The following is a 23464-nucleotide window of genomic DNA, read 5'->3' as shown; positions in this document are numbered from 1 at the left end:
AAGACATAAAACAGAACCCATAACGGGAGCTGAAGCCAGTAATAAATAAGTAAAAGTACTTAAGTACCATCAATCAGGGGGTGGTGGCCAAGTGGTTAATGCACTTGGTTTCAGTTCAGAAGGTTCCGGGTTCAAATCCCACCCCTGCCACATTTCTCCATGTAATGTGGAGTTGCGTCAGGAAGGGCAACCGGCGTAAAACTTGTGCCAATTCAACATGCAGATCCACCTTGGATTTGCTGTGACGACCCGAGTGCAAACAAGGGAGCAGCCGAAGGGTCTTACTTACTTAAGTACCATCAATTACAATGGCACATAAAATTGGTGGTTACCTGGACGACAGAAACATGCTTTTAGTGTGATGTAAAACAACAGCAAAGACAATGCTGCAGACGCACTGTCTGCTTTGGGTTGGACAGTGGAACAGCTCAAACGTGTTCAGGCTCATTTGGACCCTCGAGTGCTGAGATGGAACTGGGTTCCAGGTCTGTAATGCCTCAAACATAATCAGTAAAGTTCTAAAATGATGAGGTGCATATCTTGGATCCTGCAGCATTGGTCATATTTTTTAGCATTTGATTTTTTATTTTTGAAATGCTCTCACAGCAGTGTGACAGCAAGCATTGCTTCAGGATGATGCAGAGCGAGAGAATGTCCCAGAGGTTCAATTACCGAGCCGCCACAGGTCCTCTCAGCCTTCATTAGCTGCCTACTGGAGCGCACTCTCCTTCCAAAGACCTGCTGTGGTTGTTGCATTGTGCTGAACCTCAGGGAGAAACTGTTCCTCTGCTCTCTAATGATCACACAAAAAGCTCTCTGAGAACGCCGAGGCGCTGTTCTGTGCCGTTATGTGGTTTGTTATTCCAGCAGGGAGGAGCTCGTCAGCCACCTCTGCGTCGTGCTGCCGGTTTGGCATGCGCTGTTCCTGCCGTTCCCATCAGGATGGTTAACTAGACGCCCGGGCATTGGCATGCCCAGACAGGGTGGAGGCTGATCAATACTCCGCAGGAGGGTGCGCACCGCTGACTCTCAGCTTCTGTTTTCCAAGAATCTAAATCAGACTGAAATACATCCACACCTGTGGGAGACGTTTTTGTTTTTCTGCTGACAGCCGAGTGACATTGACATCACCTCTGTGCCATAAATTTGGAGAATACTGCACAAGCATCGGAGGGAAAACAAGCCTTATTTCAAGATGAATGCAACTTCAAGCACACCTGCTCCTAATTTCCATCATGCATTACTGCCTGCAACAATTCCAGACATATCCAGCAGATGGCAGTCAGGTATATGATATACTGGACGAGATGGACTCACTCACTGTCTTATACAAGATACATGCCGAGGCTTCAAACAAGGAAAACAGTGAATGCGACACCATGTTCAGCTAATACAAGACCACCTCCAGAAGCTTGGACGTTGCTCACTTCCATCATCTCAAACATCATCATCAGCAGACCGGATTGTAATTGGTCAACAATGTCATGGTCACAGTAATTCATTTGCCAAACATCACCAAAGTTGAACTTAACATTAATAATTAATTCCAATTACAAGACTGACTGAAGACACTGTGACGGGGTTTTTGATCGACAAGTTTTAATTTCCAGTGTCACTGAATAATTTCATCCATGAGAAACGTGGCTCTGACAATCACATTTAACAGCAATCGAGCCTCATCTCTGTTACAGCAGCGTCTTAATTTCCTCAAACTGAGACGCAGATGAAAATTTAATCTGCTCACTTACTTAGGTAATGGAGATTGAAATTAGATTATGCCATATCTGAGCACCGAGCCATCTGTGGCGGGAGAGGATGTCAGCTCATCGTCACTCTCAGCAACTCAGTTTTCACATAAAAATAAATACTAGAACCAATACAGCTGTCACGATCCTGTTATAACCCACAGGATCTGAAACTCTCCACCATACCATGGATCTATACCCAAAGCTGACTACAGGTGACTGTTGACATTCAGTGAGTGCTGGTACCATCACAGCAAGAAAGTACTGAGTCCAAACCTGCACCGAAACAATCCCTGCTGTAATTATTACAGCTTATGTGTAAATACAGAAAAGGGTTCAGGGACTCAACACGATACGTTTAGGGTCAAAATAAAGTAAAGAGTTCATGTTGGGAACCAGTAGTTGGACCAGATTTTGTTGGTGTACATTCTCATATCTCTTTGAAAACATAAAACAAAGGAGATGTCAGCAGACTGGAGACTTCTCTGTGTGCTTCCTTCTCTGACATGAAATGAAGATTTTGGCCTTTTTTTTGGACAATACAAACAAACTGACCACAACATTAGGAACCTAACAATGTATGTGAGGCACATCGTGCTTTATGCTTTAGGACAATCAGTACTTTCACTCCAGGCCTCAGGGTGCAAATCTCTCCCAGTTCAGAAACATCTTTCCACGATGCAGTGTGCTACTAACGGACACGTCAAGTTTGTTTTTTTCATTGTTCTCCTGAGATTCTTTGAAGGTTTATGAGAGTTTCAGCTGCAGAACAAAGCGAGCTGAACTCAACCAAGTTTTAACGTTAAAACCAAATCCATCAATCCATTCAGGGGTTTGAGTATCGATGGAGTCATACATAGTAAGTAAGTCCCTTTAGCGGCTCCCCCGTTAACCCCCTACCCAGGGCATTTTTACAAGACACTACCTTCATCAACTCAGGCAGGAAGTGATGCGTGCCGTCTTTTGGAGGTGGCATGCCTCTATAGCTGCCCCCCCATGACTGTCATCATATTTACAAGCCAGTTATGTCTCTGAGGGAGGGACGTGGAGACCAGAGGCTTCTCAAGCACGTTACAGGAAGGTCAGAGCCGCCGATTGGGGCTAATTGGACAACTGTCATTCAAGAAGCAGCGGAGCGTGTCTCAGTGGGACTTCAGGAAATCTTGGGCGGATCTTCTGTTCGAAACTTGCTTATTCCACATTTCCAACATGTGAAAATAGTGCTTTGGAATGGTCTCAGTCTTGGGAATCAGTGTTTTTTCAGGGAGTTAATGTGAATTCAAGGTTTAAAACAAAAGCAGTGATACTTGACATCACCAAAGGACTGAAGAATAACAACCTGCTTACAGTGAGGAGTTTTCTGACCCTGCACCATGTCTGAGGTGAACATCTTCTGGGTCTGCCGTCGCATTAAACCTCCTGCCTGCAGGTCTGTTTGGCAATGAACCGCGTTGCTGTACGGCGGGGCCGGAGGGGTTAACGCAGCAGCACCGCCTCTATAAAACAGCCTCAGCTGCCAACGTCCAAACCTTTTCAAACCTCTGTCAGTTATGGGGACTTCAGACGACCCGTTCTCTCTGACCCTCATTGATTCAGGTCTGCACCACACCCTCCCCAAGTGCTCAACTCCCCAACCACCCCTCCACACACACACACACACACACACACACACACACACACACACACACACACACACACACACACACACACACACACACACACACACACACACTGTCTCCAAAGAAGTGGGCCCTCCAGCTACAGCGCTGGGGTGCAGTAATGTTTCAATTACTGATGTCTCTCATTGTCCAGGTCTGACAGGGCAGATCAATCTGTAACTGTCTGGTTTCACATCCCTGTTTTTCCAAAATAAAACTCATTAAATATTTTGTGTCTTTTGATATAATTTGTGCAGCTATTAATCAATATTTGTGCTTTTCAATCAATTAAATGATTGGGCCATGCAAGTATCAAAATGGTTTAAAATGATCATTTTTCACTCATCTTCATGGATCCACTTGGCTCATCACACAAATGACAAAAAATGTCCACATTTCTGGGTCCAAACTTCCTTAATCCTAGTTAGCACGGATTTAGGGCATGTGTGCCGCCAATATGTTTAACCTAAAAAAAAAAAAAATAGATAAACAAAACCCCCCCAACTGTCTATGATCAACAGCTGAAATGAAATGTAGCTACAAAAACAAGGTGGAACAGTTGGAGCCAAATGTTACTTTACCACAGCAGGCAACGTAGACGATGGACAACAGAGGACCGATGAACACTACAGAAAAAAAACAACAACAGTGGAAACACCAAAAACAAACATACCAGGAAAGACAAAATGCAAAACAGGGACTGACACACTGCTGAGTGAGATGTCACAACTGCAGACAGGTGCACGATGAGCAAATGACAGGCAGCTGTGTGAACAGAGAACTGAGACATATTCAGTGACTGTTCATGTATCCATCCCCTGACTTGTCTGAAGAAAACTGTCAATGAAACTGATTATTTACAGGTATGATACCAAAGTGTTCCATTACTTATGTAACCCATCATTTTGGCTTTTATATTTTTAATTAATTTATATCAAGTTGTAGAGATTTTCTTTGACTTTGAGTAGAAATTTTTATTTACTGTATTTGCAATGGCATAAACAAATTAAAATGTGTGAAATACCAAATGTTCCAATACTTTTGGAGGGCACTGTATTTAGAACGTTTCTTCCTCCCCATTTATAGTTTCCTTTTGATTTTTTTTTCAACCCCTCCCAATGTTAAAAGCAACCAGGTAAAGTCTGTAAAGGGGTCGGTGGAACCACCAGAGCAGGTCAGGTTCAGTTTTGTGGAGCCTCATATTTTTATCTTCACATGACTTTTTGACTCCTGACCACACATAGATGGTTTAAACTTCTCTCTGGTTCGATACTCGCCTGAGGGGGTGCAGCGCTCCTCCTGATTCTGACTGGAACTGACCGGCTGTTTGTCCATTAGCGACTCTTTTGTGTGAAACTGAATCTGAAGAGCTCCATTCCCATGGAGCCGAGGGACCCAGTGTTGGTTTTAAAAAGACTTAATGCAGATACATTAAAAACACACACACGTGGGATCATCATTTTTATAATTGAATTGTCAAAACCACAAAACTGAGCTAATTTCAGGATGAACCATAGAAACAGTCACAATGTACTTCAATTAAATATCAACAATCATGTGGGAGGCTGTGGGTGTTCATTTTCTGAAATGACTTTCTCACCAAAATCCCTTTTTCATTTTCTTTTTTTTAAAAACAGGACTGCTGTGAATGTTTACAAGTGATGCTGTCATACCAAAATTCACTGTGCAAAACGAACCGGTCCTGAAACTACAAAAGAACCGGCCAGAGGGCATGTCAAACTAACTTCTTCTATGTTACTGAAGCTCAAGGTTCTGCTGCTATGTTTGTCCTGCTTTTTTGCAGGGTCAGAGGTCACGGCCATTTTGCCACACTATCTTTAAATTACAAAACAAACAAACAAAAAACAACGGCCTCAACTTTACCTAAATTCTGGGTCTTTTAGTGAAGTTTAGGGCTACTGGCCAGTGATCACCTTAGTATTTCTCTGTTTTTCTTGTTGTTTAATGCTGACAAATTATACTGTATTTCTTGTCTTTCTGATGCCTGATTCTGTTTTTCTCTCTGTTTGAGGTGCAGCTCCATCCAGAGATGGGAGTTGTGTTCATGTTGGCGATCCTCCTGTCCTGTACACCAATAGCATTTTTTATATATTTGTCCGTGAATTGTTCTGTGAATTGTTCTGTATTTTATGTCTGTATCATGGCCCAAGCAGAGGGTCACCCCTTTGAGTCTGGTCTGCTTGAGGTTTCTTCCTCAGAGGGAGTTTTTCCTTACCACTGTTGCTCTGGGGGTTGGTAAGGTTAGACCTTACCTGTGTGAAGCGCTTTGAGGCAACTCTGTTGTGATTTGGCGCTATATAAAGGAAAATAAATTGAAATTGAACAACAAAAACAAGTCATCTTTTCAAATAAACTTGCTCAAGTATTTTTGTCAAGAATGTTAGTGATGCTCAAGGTCATACTGCTGTTTTAGATTTACATTTTGTTAGGTTTGCCATGTTATGGAATTATATTAAAATTAAAAAAGATTCTTTTTTTTTTTTTTTTTAAAGCAGAAGGCTCTTGTTGAAGTATCTTTACATAAAGTAGTCTGTGACTCTCCAGGTCATTCTGCTGTTTTAGACTTATAGTTGTTGTTTTTATTTTATAAGACAAATGTCAGGGAAAGTGATCCCAGAGTAGTAGATATTCAAACTCTCAAGTTCTGCTTTTCAAATCATTCAGGTTCAAGTATATTTTTAAAATGTACTATTAAAGCTCAAGGTCTCAGTCATGGATTTAAATGTACTCTGATACTATCTTCCCATGCTGGACTCTCCCAGACCTGACCTGATTATACAATTACAACCTGATTTGACCGGCAGAACAAACAAATTTATTTTCTGATGCTTTGCAGTATGCCCCCCCCAAACTGCATTTTCTTGTTGGAAAATAAATAAATAATCCAAAATCCAAGGATCTTCTTGAGCACTTGAATGCATCACACTGTTTTTACTTCTAATACTGAAAAGTCTCAGCTCCCTGTGTGGGACTGTCTGCTTTTGGTTTGGACTGACAACGTTCATCAGGATGTGCTGTGGTCCATGCCAGTAGATTGAGGGGCCCCCTTCATTGGGCCCCTCATGCCCCCCCTGCTCCTGTGGCTCAGGTGCTGCTCTGTGTGACCTTGCTGGGGCTTCTTTCACTGATTCGTCATGCCTCGGTCAGGCTGCTGCGCCGGCGCGTGCCAGCTCACCGAGGAGGGTCAGTCCGGCTCACCAGACGGACGCGCGGCCTGACAGCCTGCTGCTGTCAGCCAGGGCCCCGGGATTCCACGCTGGCCCTGGCAACCAGCTTGTGGCTCCACCAGGGACAAGAATAAGCAATGACGCCCTCCCCTGCCCCTCTGTGGGCTTTTCATTAGCTTCAGTCATCAGGAGGTTCAGACTGAATGCGTTTAAACGGCACAAACACACAGTGAGCCTCTAACTGTGAGCCGCTGATTAAAGTTCTCGCCACCTGAACGGCTACAGGCCTCATACAGCCTTCAGGTGACAAACCTCAACTGCATTTAGCTTTGGTGAATTCTAAACTATAAATAATCTTCACACTGCAAACTAAAAGAGCACTCTGAGTGAAAACCTCAGCCAACTTACAAAATAATGTTAAACATTTTGTGGCTCCTCCCCTTTTAGCTGACATGTTCTGCAATTCTATCGTTCCCGTTCCAAGTGTGACCCATTTTTTTTCCTCATCACATGATAAATTATTTAATTACTAAAATATTCATATCAAAATGTTAAAATGTATTTTTAAAAGTGACCATTCTGCCTCTTTGTATGGATCCAACTTGACATGTCACCTTGTCTCAGACTGGACCCAATATTTTCAGATTTTGAGAAAACTGATTCTATAAGGATTTCATATTTGAATTTTTAAAAAGAAACATTTCAAATTTTCACAGCTTCTCCCACTGAGACAGATCTACATAAAATTGTAGCTACGCAGATTCCAGGCTAGAGGTGCGATTTTCAAGTTTCTTACAAATCAATATATTAATTAATGAAAAAAGCCTCAATTGCAAGGCTAATATAAAATAACTAAATAAGTCTTTGAAATATGCTGATTCTGCCCCCAAATTTCTCACAATCAATTCCAGGACAGAAGCAGCATTTTCATAAATATTAATTATATTATTTGTGCATGCTCTGTTAAAATGGTTTAACATAAAGTTACATGGTTATGGAGATTTCCTCCACATTGTAATGATTTCTGTCAGGTCAGCCTCAATAATTTGACCAAATTTGGCATAAACCAGGTGACTCCTTCCTGGATCATTAGTTTTAACATCAACCATCAAAAGCTGTATTGATAACGCTGGAATTGGCTAACATATTAGCTTGATATTATACCCAAAATTCTACTCTGCCACAGTGTAGACTGTCCTAAAATCAGATGAACATATTTTGCGGTAAGATGTAAGACAAGAATGTATTTGTGATTCAGGTAGTGGCTAACCTAGTTAGTGAGGATCACCCAGTCGTTAAAGCACACCGTTAGCTAGCTTGGCTAATCAGCATGTAGCTTGTTGTGAAAACAGACGTGTTTGAGATTGTTTGCAAGGAAATAACACATTCTGTGTGCACAGATTAAAGTTATCACAGGTGAGTTTTATTGAAACAATTTAACCTTTAATTTAAACCATTAGATCAGTGCTTCCCCCGGTTTGGACCGTGGCCCTCTTTTGGGCTGTGAAAGTACTGCAGGTGAGTCACGACAGGTGATTAAAGAAAATGTATAAAGTTAGCCCTAAAATATTTGATTTTGAAATTGAATCAGATGAAATAGAACAAATGAGATTTAAATTATTTCATTTATCTGACCTAGTTTAAGATAACAGAGAAATATGTCATCTTAGATTATGCATCAAAGAAAATTGTGATTGAAGTTTAAGGCCAGCAACAGAAAATCTTTTTATTTCAAACTGTAAATCAGGGATCTAAAATTTAGGAATGGCTGCATTTTTGTATTGTGATTTTTTTTAAACACCTACTTTATAAATTAATACCAGAAAAGCTGATTTGAAGGGAGACCTTCATTCCACACTACAGAAAATGTAAAGATTTAAAATGACTCATACAGTCGTAAAGCAGTTTGTGCTGCAGCTCAGATTCCTTCGTACTGGAGTCGCCTGCACCCTTTAACAAATGTTATAGGTTACATCTCTGCACTGACGCCAAACGGCTCCAACTGCAGAAAAGCAGGATTTGTGCTTCAGTCTCATCAGGTTTCCAGTGGCGAGAGGTTCCACTGTGCTCATTAGAGATTCATTCTGAACAGCTTGTTATTATCTTTGGCCTCTGGATGTGTGAATAGATTTACAAGCATTAGGGCCGGGGCATTGTGTGGAAGAGGTCCTGGCCCCTTTTGTGTTCACCGAGGCCCTCAAATCAGTGCCCCCCGCCACCACAACCACCCACCCCATACCTCAACCGCCCAAACAAAAGCTTCACAGAACCCTCGATTTTAGGAATTACACAACAGACGTGTGCATTCAACCACTGCAGATAAAAACTAAGCTGCTCCGCAATTTATGGGCGTCATCATCATAACCAGAGCCCAAAGGACGAGTCTGTCAGTTAAAAAATAATCATTCTAAGAATCATTTCATGTCTATGTATTTTTTTAAAAAAAGGTCAAATTTTCACTTGTTTAGCTTTTTTTTTTTTAATTCAAGGATTTCCTACTTTTATTTTTTTTTGAGAGTAGCTGAGTTAGCTGTTCTACACATGGGTAACAGAACTGAGTTTATCCATGTAATTGTAGATTTCATGTCCCTTTAGTTACAGTGTAGTAAGTTGCGTTGCATTGTGTGGATGTTGTCATCATTAATTTTCCATAGAGCAATTTGTGACATTCATGAGACTCAAGTGACTGATGATAAAAGGTGACAGCAGGTCAGATGACTGCAGCGCTCTGGCAGCCGCACACAGCAGGTACATTTTAATTAAAAAACGTGCACCTTAACTCGCACACAACGTGCGCTGGCCTGTTCAGATTGTACCTAAAGTTCACCCTAGCCAGCCGCTACTACGTAGTTAGTAAAGTCTGATGCTGCTACCTGTCCTGAGTACCACGTGAACTGTGAATATAAGGGCTCTCGTGAGCGGGTTGTGATCTAATATATAAGGCTGACCGTGTGTGTGTTTGTGCACGTATGCTTTCAACCCAAGGGCCCCAGTGACCTCGTCCTTGGTGCCCCCAGTCACCATAGCAAGTTTGGTGTTGATTCCTTAATTACTGTGGCTGTGCATAGCGAACACAAACCGTGCCACATACATACATACATAGACTGCCTTTTATATTATAGATAAATGGTTTAAAACTTTTAAACATTTACAAGAAATCATCAGAAAAATGAGTTACAATATCTTTAATCTGACTAAATTAGAGATAATCTACTTTTAAATGGGTTGAAGAACTAGTTTAGTGCTTCAAACAGCTTTAAACTTTTTCTAAACAAAATATTAGTTGTGACTTATATATGGACTTAAACCATTTAAATTTATACCAACTCTAAAAAAAAAAGTATGTGGACTTTGGACCGTTTGATAAAAATAGGTAATGTGACATAATCTCTTTGGTTCAGAGAAAATGTGACGTCTGTTTCTTTTCATGATTTCTATCTTTTAAATCAATTTGATAGAATTACAAAATGTAATCATCGGATTGATTGAGAATGGAAATAAACCAGGTTTTGCACCCACACTGAGCCTGTATCACAGTCTGACTCATCTGCAGTTCAATCTAGCCACCAGCAGAGGCCAGTATATCCTTTACGGTAGATCAATAAAAGCATGAATGGAGTTTTGAAGCAGTGCACTTTACAAAGTGCGTAGATCATCATAAATCAGCACATACACAACGAGTGAGAACTCAGAGCGCACAGTCCCGCCAAAGCCTGTAAATCTTACCGACTGCAGGCACCACACTTACTGTTTGTGCTTTAGTCTGGACTTTACGTCACACAGATGTGCTGCCAGGTGACTTTGTGGTAAATAACTTGTGCGTTAGGTGTTGTATTTAACTGCAATTCAACATCTGAACTGTAGGTGGCGGTGTAGTACAAAGGCATTCAAAAACTTGCACAAAAGCATAAGAATATATTAAGTCAAGTCAAATCTGGTGTTACGCTTCACTGCATCCACGACACCATGGAACCGCCTTAGGTCCTGGACGACAACCACCCAGGACCTAACTGGTCCATGGCTATAATCTCTCATATAACCATCAATGTGCTGTAAACGCTGGTGTAAGAATAAGGAATAAGAACAGCTTTTCACATTATGTAATAATTTCAAATTGATCTGAATCACTTCAACTGACTCAAACCAGACCTCTCCGGTAAACTTTGTGATGGTAAAGTTTAGTTACGTATGTTTTCTACAGACATGCAGACAAACGACACTGAAAATCACCAAACGATTTTTATGCTCCTGTCAACTTTCATGAAAATAAAATTCAGAACCCCTGCGACCCTTAATTGGACTAAGGGGTTAAAGATGAGTGAGTGAGTAAAATTCAGAACAGTTGGTTGATAGAAAGTGAATTAAATGGTTAACTTATGACCTGAGCAGGACTCTGAGCTTCCCTGTTCCTGCAAACCTTCTGTGCATCCCACCTTTCCTCAGTGCAGCCGCCCACCTTCACTCATTTTTCTTGCTCTGGTGATTCATTTTGCTTCTCAGTTTCAGCGCTGCTGGTTTCAGTTAATTAGCTTAGCTACTTTCACATCAACAAAGAGCTTAAGGTTTAACTTAACCCGAACAATCAGAGGAGAGAATGTGAGCCAGCAGAATCCTGACCCGTAAAGCCCATCAGACGTCACCTGCAGGTCCTGACCACAGGTCCAAACAGAGCGGATTCACTCAGAAATAAAACACAGACACTGAATAAGATACAAGATGACTGTGTCATGAATTAACAGCAGCTGATTGAGAAACAAAGGATGGACGTCAGGCCATGTGATGAACAGCATCTGTACCATCATCCTTTTTCAAACTAAAAAAAAAATTGTATTTGAGTGGCAAAACATCTTGAAGACTGATAAGAGGCTTTACAGAAAACTTCTACTTCAATAACTGTCATTTGACAGATTACTAACTTCTTCTACCATTTATGGCTTCTTGAGATTTGCGTCCTGTTGAGATCTTGTTTTGCATCACGACCATCCATATTATTGATGCCTGAAAGTCTCTGTCCTCCAACCTTCTAAAAATTTATAGAATTTTTCTTCTTCAGAATCTAAGCAACTTGCAATTCTACCTGTGGCCACTGTACGACAGAACTGCTACATCGCCTAACGCCAACCCATAAAGGGCACAAACGTATTGTGTCTCTTCTCTGGCTAACGGGGTCTTATTGATGATCTCACTCCATCTCGACATCTCGACTGACATATTTTTCACTGTAGAGCCGGATGGTAACATCGCAGTAGAAAAACATTGGCCAAATTTTTTAGCCATTTTTGTTTTGTTGTTGTTCCAGTTAACTATTTTCTTCTACTGCTCTCACGATCGGTGCAGATATTACATCTAACAAATGCATCACAATAAACTTGGAAGACGCCCACAAAATAACCGTCCACATAACATCCTGCATGTTTTTACAGCCGTGTGGCTAACCACAAATATGTTTGCATACTTGGACTCCTGCAAGTGTCAGCACTGCTTTAGCAAAAGGTCTGTGAGACGTACAGAACAAATGACATGCTTTAACTCTCGGTGGCCATATGTCATGTGATCGTCAGTGGAATCTGACAGCAGTTTTTACTTGAAGCAGCAGCAGAAAGTGTTGGTGTGTTTTTGCCGGCCTCTCTGTGCTTGTTCTCCTCCACTTGTTGACTCTCGATGCCACGCTCGCCTGCTCCTGACACCAACACCTGCCCACCTGCCTGGAAAATGCCCCCGAGGTTTGTTTGACTTGCCTCGGCCCACGCAAAAGCAGCGAGTCTGTGTTTACTCTGCTTTTTTCTTCTCTTTGTTTGACTGTTGAAGATAAGAGGAGGCGCGTGCAGGGCGGCAGATGAGAGGGCAGGCGTGATGGAGAACAGGGCGAGGAGGAGGTGGAAGAGCACAGGACTGGGAAAATACACAATAATACTTCAAAACCTGAGAGTGATGCACAGCTGATACTTTTCAAGAATTTACCTTCACTAAACTCAAAGCACAAAGATATTTTCTGTGTCAGAAAAGTTTTTATGGTAACAAAACCAAAAACGTCAATTCAATTTCAATTTATTTCCTTTATATAGCGCCAAATCACAACAGAGTTGCCTCAAGGCGCTTCACACAGGTAAGGTCTAACCTTACCAACCCCCAGAGCAACAGTGGTAAGGAAAAACTCTCTCTGAGGAAGAAACCTCAAGCAGACCAGACTCAAAGGGGTGACCCTCTGCTTGGGCCATGATACAAACATAAATTACAGAAATAATTCACAGAACAATTCACGGACGAATATACAAGAATTGCTGTTGGTGCACAGGACATGAGGATCGCCAACACAACTTCTTTCTACTGTGCTTTTATTGAAATGTTTGTCATCGTTGTGTGCCTGATGGTTTGATGAATGTGATGGGTCTACAGGAGGAGGGATGCTCGGTCTGTCTACGAGGGCTCATATGGGCGCTTTTGAATCAGGGTGGGAAAAATAAACTGTGCACTTATATGTTTTAACAGCCACACCACAAACAGTCCGTCCTCACAAAACAGGGTCACATATATGAAGATACTGGTGGAAATTCTTTGTAATTTTACCATCATCATTGTGATCCATTTTTTACCTGATGGCTAACATATGGCCATTGGGTATTGCGAAGACCTGGTGTCCATCAGTTTGTCTGTGTTCAGCATACGTCCAGTTCTATTACTGACACAGTCTTCAAATTCACAGGGAATATTCTTGGGACACAGACCCTGGACAAGTTCAAAGATGGCTAACCTTGACAGATTTTAAGAGGTATTTTGAGAGGTTAAATCTCACATTCTGTGTGAACCTGTTCTGTTGTTTTTCAGTGGCGGGCATGACAGCCAATCAGAGTAGAGCTGTACAGTGGCGTGAGTGACTGGTCTCTCCAAAACCACTTCCTTTTGTGTCTTTATATACATGTTTCTCATATATTATGGAAAAGCAAGCGAGAAATAAACACATCAAAAACTGAAAACCCTGTTTTTAGAACCTAATAATACCTCTGAAGTGATTTAAAAGACATTTAGCAGATGTTAACGTTCAATCTGTTCACTTTAGTTTTTGAGTGGCGGGGGTGACAGCCAATCACAGTAGAGCTGCACTGTGACATCACAGTCTGGTTGCTCGTTGCAAATTCAGTTTTTGGAACCTAATAATTCCTTAAACAACTGCAAATTATAAAGAACACAATACTCATACAGCCGAGGGTATGTTAGCATTGCATTATATTTCATTATTATCGATGACAGAAACAGCATCACCATCTGGGAGCTTGGTGCACCTTACTATATCCCACCAGTGTTCCAACCCCTTGACCTTTAATTCATGTGTTAATACGCCACATATCACCATCATATGGTGGTTTCGAGGAATTACACCTGAAACATCAATTGCTATGTTTGCTTCTGAGGCAGGACCATTATCTTAAGTCCTGCCAGTTGGTTGTGGTGTAGACACAAATGCAGAGCGTAACACGACTCCCTGTTCTGAGCTAACAGCATTACAAGGCCGAGGATGTCTGAATAAAGCAGACAAATTGAATAACACTGTGTCGCTTTCATGTCTGATAAGTCATCTGACGCGAGGGAAACACAGAACAGACAGACGCAGCAGCTCTGACACACAAACACATTCATTCAGACTGACGGTGGCACAGAGACGTTACGTCAAGGAAACATTCAACATATGCGGCAGGAAACACATGGCTAATAAAATAATTATCTGCAGTTTGTATACATAAATGTCACTATTTGACACCTGATGCTGCATTTGTGTCATAAAACACAGATGGGAACTATAACAAAGGCTGGAAAAAATATCAGTCTTAATTGTTTACCAATGATAAACTGAAAAAATACCAACTGAACAAACAAATGAGCACACTTTGTTCTTTTGACCATTCTTTACCGCAGCATTGAATGCATCGATGTTAAAGCACTTCATGGTCAATCACACATTCCACTGCAAATAGTTAAAATCCACACCTCAGATATACACCACATTCTTCACAGTCAGAAGGTTTCATGTATCAACATTTAAATTTTAAAGTGAAGGCAGTGGTATCCAGTGAATGCGGGTAAAAATATTTACAACTTCTCCTTTTTAGTTTTATGGTTTGGAAAATGTTTGCCGCTAACGGCTGTGGTGGTTGAATATTTTGGTGTTGAACATCATGCCGAGTGGTACGGTGGTGTAAGCAGATCTGACAGCTGCTGCGTGATGCTGCTTTGTCTTTTCGCTCGGGTTGTCGTTATCTGGACTTCTTATCTGAGCGGCCTGTTTTCCAGCTGCCTTACAGCTGCAGAAATGCACCGCGACGGAGACCGACGCTTCCACTTAGGTAAGGTCAAACACAAAGAGGATGTCATCCATCCACCGCTGTTCCATAGCAACCCTAAAGGGGGCGGTACATAACTGCATCTCAACATACAACTTCTTATATATATAAATAAATCACCACAGGGATGATGGTTTTAACAAAATTAATTTGTTTGCAGATTTATTCCTTTCATGCTGCTGCAAATGGAATTCTGACTCCTCAAAAGCACTTGTCTGGGTGTCTTCAGCTTGAGTTTTGACAAAGACAGTGAGAGTGACACAGGAAAGGAGGAGACACAGACGAGGCAGCAAAGGTCCACCAGACCGGGAAATGAATCTGCAAACTGTATCTTGTGTTTTGTGGTAAACGCCTGAACCTCGTCACATAAACATTAGAAAAACCAAAAAGGTGGGAATTCTCAAAAACTGATTTCCATAAAACCTGGTGGATAGTCACAGTTTGATGTTGATCAGGAGCCAGATGTAGATTCTGGATCTTTATATTTCCTAAGCAAAATTTTATGGGGCATTCAACAATACTTGTATCAAGTTATCAAAAACTAATCAACTGAACTTTAAGATGGACAGACAAATCTGATGCAGCTCCAGATTAGTTTTTAAGCAAATTATCCAGGAGTTATATTAATTGCACTCTTTTAATGCTCAGCCTTGGCAGTGGTGTGCACATTGAGTGCTTGTCTAGTTGTAACCGTTTCTAAGTGGATCATTCTTAAAATGAAGCAGAAATTGTTTCTCAGTTTGGTTTTTATTGTTTTTGGGACATTTAGCAAAATACCGCAAAACATCCAAAGCAGTAAGAGCTATTTAAAAGATACAAACACACAAATAAAATGATTGCATTCAGTTATTTGACCAATAAAACGCCACTGATTGCTATAAAATCAGAAGACTTCAGTTCATCTGGAATAACTTAAGAAAACTAAAAGCATTTGGCTAAAACAGAGCACAGGTTTAAACACACAGAATGATAATTTACACAAATCATTTAATAAATACATAAATAAATAGAACACAAAGTCACATATACTGTATAGTAATACACAAGGCTTTGTAAAAAATAATTAAATATGATACCCAGCCAAAGATAAATAACGTGATAAAATTCAGTTTAAGGCAGTTTTACAGCAGGAGGTTCTAATCCAAAAGGCATTACCGGCTACACTAGTTTTACTTTTCATTCTTAGGCAACAGCTAAACATACTGTCCACACATCCACAATCTATGTTAAAGCTAATCAGAGTGCTGACATTAATGTTTCTGGGCCTCTTAAGTCAAAGAGGGTTTTGATCCGGATCCACGGCGCCCGCCTCTCTTAGGTCTAGAAGCTAATAGCACTTGTGCAGAGATGCTAGAAAAATAACTGGAGTGGAGTGAAATGTCCCGACTTTGTGGGGGTGGGGGGGCACACACTTCAAACCCATGTCCACAACCAGCTGAAGTGTTCTTGAGCAAGGCACTGGGACCCTGGCTGCTGCAGCAAATAAGCAGCTGACCTTTGACCTCTCCACAGACAGGGTGAGTTATCACATTAACATCATCACCCACATCATGTTTTTGGTCCAGTTTGTGCATCTGTCTGTCTGTGACCAACACGACTCACACACACAGACAAACCTCAGTGCGGCGGTGCAGAGGACACACAGCTGAGCTCCAAATCCTGATGTGAACTGGAAGTCATTTCTTATCATTTAAAGTCCCCACGTTGGCTGCCATTTGTAGTTCATTCAAATAGTGCCCCCACCGGCACTTCAGCACAGTTGGAAACAGAGGAAGGAAAATGAGAGTTGGGCCTTGGCATAAGTATGCACTCTGAGCGCTCTGCACATCGTCTACACTGACAAAATATATCCTTCATATTCTTACTTTTCTTGGTTCTCTAGTGGTTCTTTAATCGAGTTCAAATCCTAAAATAATGGCAAAAAATACAGGAGAGTTACATCACACAGTTTTAAGAGATTATATTCAAGTCTAAAAATCTTGAAACAGTTTTTGTTTGTTTTTAAATTATTTTCAATTTCAATAAGGTGTTGGATTTTCATAAAAAAGGATTTGTCTTGTTGCAACAATCAATAAATTGACAAAAAGAAGACAGCAATTAATGATTTCAGTAATTATCATGGGGGTGTGGGGGGACTCTAAATCCTGATCTCAGATATTTATTATTTCCAACTTGTTTTCATATAGTGTAGTAATGACATGATTATCGTTTTAATTTTTATAAAATCTGCATTTATGAAGTTTTCTGAACAATCAGCTCACCATAACAGCCAGCTGATAATAAAATTAATCAAACCTAAAATAATTTAACCAGCACGTGATTTTTAAGGGGGGGGGGGGGGACTACCCAAATTATAAAGTTTTAAAATATATATTAAAATAAATACATTTATATTTAAAAAAGAAGAAGAAGATGAATTGGAAAATAACAAAGGACATTTTTTGCAGTGTGTATGTAGAAAACAGACGGGATCAGCAGGCGGGCCGGACCGGAACCTGCAGCAGGATCACCTGGCGGTTCTCGGACGGGTGACATTTGTTGATGTGCCTCGTGAGTCCCGGTGAGCTGTAAAAGATGGCGGGACAGTATTTGCACGGGTACACGTGCGCGGCGTGCAGCAGGCGGACATGCCTCTCCTGGCCCCCCCTGCTGGAAAAGTTCTCACCGCACACGGGACACCGGAAGCCGCCGGACGCGCTCAGGTTGAGCGGCGCCGCGCTCGGCTCGTGGCCCGACGCGTCCTCGTCCTCGCACGCCTTTGGAGGCGCGTGCTGCGCCGCCAGGTGTTTGCGCAGGTACGCCTGGCGCTTGAACCTTTTCCCACAGTGACTGCAGTCGTACATCCCCTCCTCGGAGCCGGACTCGGACGGGCCGGGACTGGGGGTTTCCCTGTCAGAATCCTTCAGGTCTTCCGGTGCAGCCCGGACCGACTTTTCGCTCTCCTGCTTCGGTTTGTGCCACCGCCGGTGTGACGCCAGATTGGCGGGGCAGCTAAACACTTTGTCACATTCGGGACACCGGTACTCGACCCGGACTATTCTGGAGCACTTATGCTGAGCCAGGGCGAACGGGTCTGCGTACGCCTCCCGACACAGCTGGCACACGAACTCACCGAGCGGGACGTCACCGGCAAGTCCGAGCGGCTTCAGCTCCACCGGAGCCTCCTTGATTCTGAGCCCGAGGACCGGGGAGGTGGTGACGTCGTCCTCAAAGTGCAGCCTCCGGATCGCTTTGGTTTTCTTGGACGCCGGTTTGCCTTTGCGCTCGCTGTCGCTCGACGGGCGTTTGGATCCGGTGGCGGCTGCGGCGGTGTCGGTTCTGGTGCTGTTGCTGGAGTCGATTTTCAGGTCCACAGGAGCGAAGAGGTGATCCAGAGCAGTGAGGGCGGCCGGTGTCGGGAAGGACTCTGCAGAGACCGGCGACCCCAGGCTGAAGCGCTTCTCGTGGTCCTGGCTGACGGGCCGGGTGGGGCTGTACAGAGCCTGGTACACCGCCTCCGGGTTCCCAAACTGAACCGGTTTGACATCGTGCTCCGGAGCCGCCGTGGCCGCCGCCCCGCAGGTGGGCGTCGGCGTCATTGTGCGCACCGAGATCGCGGAGGACGGAGGCGCATCATCCGCTGCCTCTTCCTCCGATCGGATCCGGTAGGACACCGGGTTAGTCTTCCTGTTCCGTTTCACCAGAAACCCTCTCGGCATGTTGGCAGGAGGAGAAGGCACTTTGGATGAATTCACTGCGAGACACTCCGTGCGCCTTTTTGGCTCCTCTGTTCTCACCGCCACATAGCGGCACTGGGTTTTAAGGAGACATGATGACACGGTCCCCGTCCCCCCTTCCTGCCTCATCCTGGACCAATCAGATGGCCCACGGCCCCCTGTGGATTTCGGGAGTGGGTGTGGGAGGAAGAGGAGGCTGCAGATTGCAAAGCAGATGTACCTGAGGGCTTTATTGTAGTTCACCTCCTCCTCCTCCTCCCGGGCACACGCCACAAGCCTCCTGCTTTTACGGTCTGATGAGTTTCTATAGAAATTTACACGTGCCTCCTCTTTGTGTGGCTCCTTTTTGGGCGGAGGCTCCGATTTGTCCAAAAAGGACAAAACCGACCAGAACACGAGGACGGAGACCAAAACGGAAAACTGCTAAGTGAAAATGCAGCTTCCAGAAAAAAAAATGTGACAAATGTTTTCAGTAAATTAAGACTGTCATCAATTAAAATGTGTTTCAGACAAATTTTCAAAGTAGTGGACACAAATTCAGACTGAAGTCAGTCTGATTGTCATCTTTTCCCAGACATGAAAATAGTAAAAAAAAAAAGAAAAAAAATTTTTTTTTTCAACCATCAATATTTGCTTAAAGGTGAAATTTAAGATGCATTCCAAAAATAAAAGTGACCTCACCCAATTTTAGGAGGCTAGATCATTTTAAAAATATAATAATAATAATAAGAAAAAACCTTCAAGTGTAATAAATATTAGATTATAAATAAATAAAGATTAGAGATCCAGATTTTACTGCGGAAAACACATCTTCTGTCCAAAAAGTGGTTTTGTCAAAAAGGATGAGAAATACAGTGAGTCACATTTCAGCTATGACTTCAGTATAAACCAGTTAGATTTGACTGGAACAGAACAGAGTCTTTCAGGATACAAAAATGGCCCAAAAAACACTTTCACTGCACTTCACTCAGCACTGAATGTGTAAAACTCAAAAAGCGGCTGCTGAAATTACTCTTGAAGGAAACTGGACAAATACCACACAAAATTATTTTTACTGTCAAAAGGAAAATGTTCAGAAAGAAAGTTGGCATTTTGGATTTAAGTCATTTTAATGCAAAAACCTCTGTCCAGACAGTAAAAATGCTTAAAAAGCAGTTTCAATTTCTCTGAATAAAATTCTTTTAAAATATTAATTATAAGAGTAATTACAGAAAATACATTTGATTAAAATAATTCTGGACCAATCAGAAAGCAGTTTTGTTTTTACGCTGTGACAAACAAGTTTGTTAAACAAAGTGGCTTTTAAATTAATCTGAATTAAAAGTCAAAATGACACAAAAGTCACCACAGGAAATTCTTGAAGTTGAGTTTGCAGACAGAAAACCAAATGGTGACAGTTAACCGAGTCATTTTGTGCATACATAATTAATAATGGAGGTTTTCCTGCTTTGCATCACAATAGCTCCACTTGTGCAAGCTGCAGACCTGCACTGATTGAAAAGGAAATTGCGCAGCAGAAAAAAAAAATGAGGGGCCCCCAAAAGCAATCTGGCCCGAGATACTGGCAGCACGTGCTGCGCATAATCAGAGCACTGTTTTTGTGAATAAAATGGAGCAAACTGAGATTATCTGAGTGTACCCCCCCCCCCAAAAAAAAAGGAACACAAGACCCAGTTGGTGCAGGTCCAGTCAGACCCGGATCAGGGTTTGTGTGAATGCCATTCTGTGGTGTTGGAGAAGCAGCAGGTTTTTAGATCTTCAGTGTCCAGTGGAACGTGATACTTTATTGGTGAAAATGTAATTTAGTGACAGTTTTTTGGATTTTTAGTATTTTCACATTCTTTTCATACTGGTTTGTTTAAATGTCATTGCTGCTAGAGTGAAATTTATTTGTTATCTCCAACATTTGTGTTTGCTGAATTTACTCAAAAACAAAGAACCCATTTCAGAAATATGAGGAGGATCTGAAAACTTTACTGATCCACCAGAGGATCAAGTACAGGATGTTGTAGCCACTGAATGAGAGACACCTGTGGGACAGCCCTGTCCATCTGAAGCTACATCTCAGCAAGCCCTTATGCCATCATATTGTTAAAAACGCCATCAATTTATGGCCATAAAAACACACATGCCCCCTACTGTTTGTATGGAGAACATAATGTTGAGCAGCCCTTAATGGATGTTTGTTATTAATCAGATCAGATTCAACTTCTTCAAACATTTTAAGGTGTCCAGTCAAATGGCTGAAACATGGCCGTCCTTATGTCTCTGTCAAATACCACTAAAAAGTTCATGTCTCATCCACAATCTCATCTCTCAGGATGCAGAATAATCCAGAATTCTTAACATTTCCAGCCGCAGCACTTAAAATACACAACAGAAAGCCATTAAGCAAAATAATGTGACTATTAACTGAACAGTGAGCAGCACAAAGCAACATGTCCTTGTAAGAAAATTATACTAATTCACAGGAGGTTCAAAATATAATTCAATGCAATAAACTCTCTTTATTACCAAGGCTACTGCACAAAGCTGCACTACCAGAATAAAAGCATGACACAAATGTCACTCAGTATTAAATAACCAGTTATAGTGATATCAGAAAAGCGATAGAAAAGAAGAGAATAAATTCAATGCAGAGTGTTACAGAAACATTAATTATCCTGACTGTACGAGTATGTTCTTTTCCATGAGTCGAAGAATCCTTTAAATCTATAAAATAAGTGTTTTTACACGTTGGATTTTTCCAGTGGGACTGGCAGTCCCTGTGCGAGCAACCTGACACGTGTTTTTTTTTTTTTTTGGACATATGCTGTGTGCGGTTATTTTCCTGACAGGCTTTCAGCCTCATTAGCATACAGCTGTAACTCCTGCACAAGGCATAGATCCACTCTTACATCAAAAGCACCACGGAGGACTTATTGTTTCTGAAAATAAAAACCGAAAGCATGCCACAAACAAGGAGCACACCATCACAAATAGATTTATCTGCAACTTAAAAGCCAATTTAACTGATTTTTACATCAGTTTAACGGATCAGGTTCTGGTACAGCTGGAGGGGGAGGTGCTTATTTTGTGTAAAATTCCCCCAGATTACTTTCAAATTAAAATTAGAAGAGCATTTTAAAAATTAAAGAGGCAAATTAAATTGGCCTTTCAAATTATAGGCCACAAATATTCTAGTTTACAGTATTACAACTTGGGTCTTATTTTGATACTAGCATGACACAATAAAATAAATTATGTGATGATGGAAATGTGACATATATTGTTTTGAAATTAAAATGGCTAAACTGACCACCTTAATGGATAAATATTATTTATTTGTGCTTGTTTTAATAAAATCTCAAAACCAGTCACAGATATTCAGATTCTGACACAGAACCAAAAGCATGCGGTAGCACGAGGCCAGGGCACAATATCTGACCTTTGGCCTTTACAAAACAGCAAAATGTTAGTTTATGTGAACATAAGTTCACAATGAGCCAGAGCACACAAACTACAGTGAAACTGTCACATAATGATCTATACAGTGACGTCAAAGGTTAAATGTGGCTGTATGTGGAAAATTTGACAGCAAGTTCCCTCTGAACTGACAACTAACCGTGCTGATGAGATCAGTGCTGATCTGGGCAGGCGAACATGGGCAACAGGTTACGGTTAAACATCAAATAATTCACAGCACTGGTCCTCAGAGCTGCCCGCATCCCAGCATCCTTCACTCCATCCTGTGGGAGGAGCTTTGTGTCCATCATCACGTCCTGCTTGATGATGTCATCCTGTGGGGACAGGGAGGAGGCAGGACTTAAAAACAAGAACAACTTTTTGCTTCCATGTCACTAATATGATGGATATTTAATATTTACCATGCAACATCAAATGTTATACAACAAGCGTAATATTTTGAAGTGTAATTATAAATATTATTTATGGATTTTGTTTTTCAAATTATGTTTAGATGTTAGATTGTTTTGACATTTTGATGGCTATGTAATTATTTGAAATAAAAAGAAAGAAATAACAAAAAAGAAACAAAAGCAACATATTTGTCACAGTTTTTTTTTTGAAGATTAAGGTGAGTAAACAAACCGTGGATTCACTTGAAGTCATCTGCTGAATCTCTTTCTCAAAGTCAGAAAATCGATCATGATAAATGGCTAAACACCATCTCTGATTGAAGAAGCTGCAGGAAAGTGACATGCATGAAGTCACAAACACGCACATATAAAATACACAAATAAGAAATGAATAACATCAAGGATTACAATTTTCACTTCAGAATAATTTGAATAAACATTCATCAAGTTCATCAAGTGAACAGTGATGTAATGACCGCATTTGCCACAGTATAATCCGTTTTTGCATGTAAGCATTTTTTACTATGGTAGGTTGGGAGGTTTTGTGATTTATTCTCCGGTGCAACTTATCTCTTGTGTATTGTTCCTCCCGTGTTTGTGATAGAAGAAGTGTGTGTGTCACGAGGCTATGACAAATAGCAAAACACCAGTAGTGTGACACACAAACCTGTAAAAGCTCTTGTTATTGGGCACTGCCAAAAGTGGCATCAGCGAATACTTCTAGCTGGATTTCAGCACCAGGTTCCCAGTCAGAACTCTCATGTTCAGTAACGGTCCATCACATTTTTCAATAAGATGTTTCAGAAGTTTGGTCAGAATAAAGTCACTATTAGCTGAGTGCTCAGATTATCATCTCTCAGCAACATTAAATGAATATAAACAGCGCAACCAAACAACAGGGACTAATTAAATGTGAATCATATTAAACCAGTTCAACCCCAGTACGCAATGAAGCCTCAAAAAG

The 23464-nt window shown here is 41.4% G+C and overlaps 2 protein-coding genes across 2 annotated transcripts in view; both read right to left on the bottom strand.

Annotated features, from left to right (window-relative positions):
* Positions 1-17375: 17375 nt before the first annotated feature.
* Positions 17376-18822, bottom strand: insm1a (insulinoma-associated 1a). The gene has a single exon (XM_034162456.1). The coding sequence runs from the start codon at positions 18770-18772 to the stop codon at positions 17399-17401; it is 1374 nt and encodes a 457-aa protein (XP_034018347.1). The 5' UTR covers positions 18773-18822; the 3' UTR covers positions 17376-17398.
* A 3126-nt stretch (positions 18823-21948) lies between these two features.
* The window catches only part of cfap61 (cilia and flagella associated protein 61), a 33526-nt gene continuing 32010 nt past the window's right edge, over positions 21949-23464 (bottom strand). Inside the window, exons 23-25 of the mRNA XM_034161915.1 lie at positions 22733-22826; positions 22237-22422; positions 21949-22205 (exon numbers count right to left, since the gene is read on the bottom strand). Coding sequence (XP_034017806.1) covers positions 22261-22422; positions 22733-22826 — 256 coding nt within the window. The 3' untranslated portion in view covers positions 21949-22205; positions 22237-22260. The remainder of the gene's footprint in view (positions 22206-22236; positions 22423-22732; positions 22827-23464) is intronic.

The sequence above is a fragment of the Thalassophryne amazonica genome, chromosome 21 (assembly GCF_902500255.1).
Source record: "Thalassophryne amazonica chromosome 21, fThaAma1.1, whole genome shotgun sequence".
Lineage (NCBI taxonomy): Eukaryota > Metazoa > Chordata > Actinopteri > Batrachoidiformes > Batrachoididae > Thalassophryne > Thalassophryne amazonica.
Note: the sequence above shows the minus strand (reverse complement) of the source record. Positions and strands in the feature narration are given on the sequence as shown.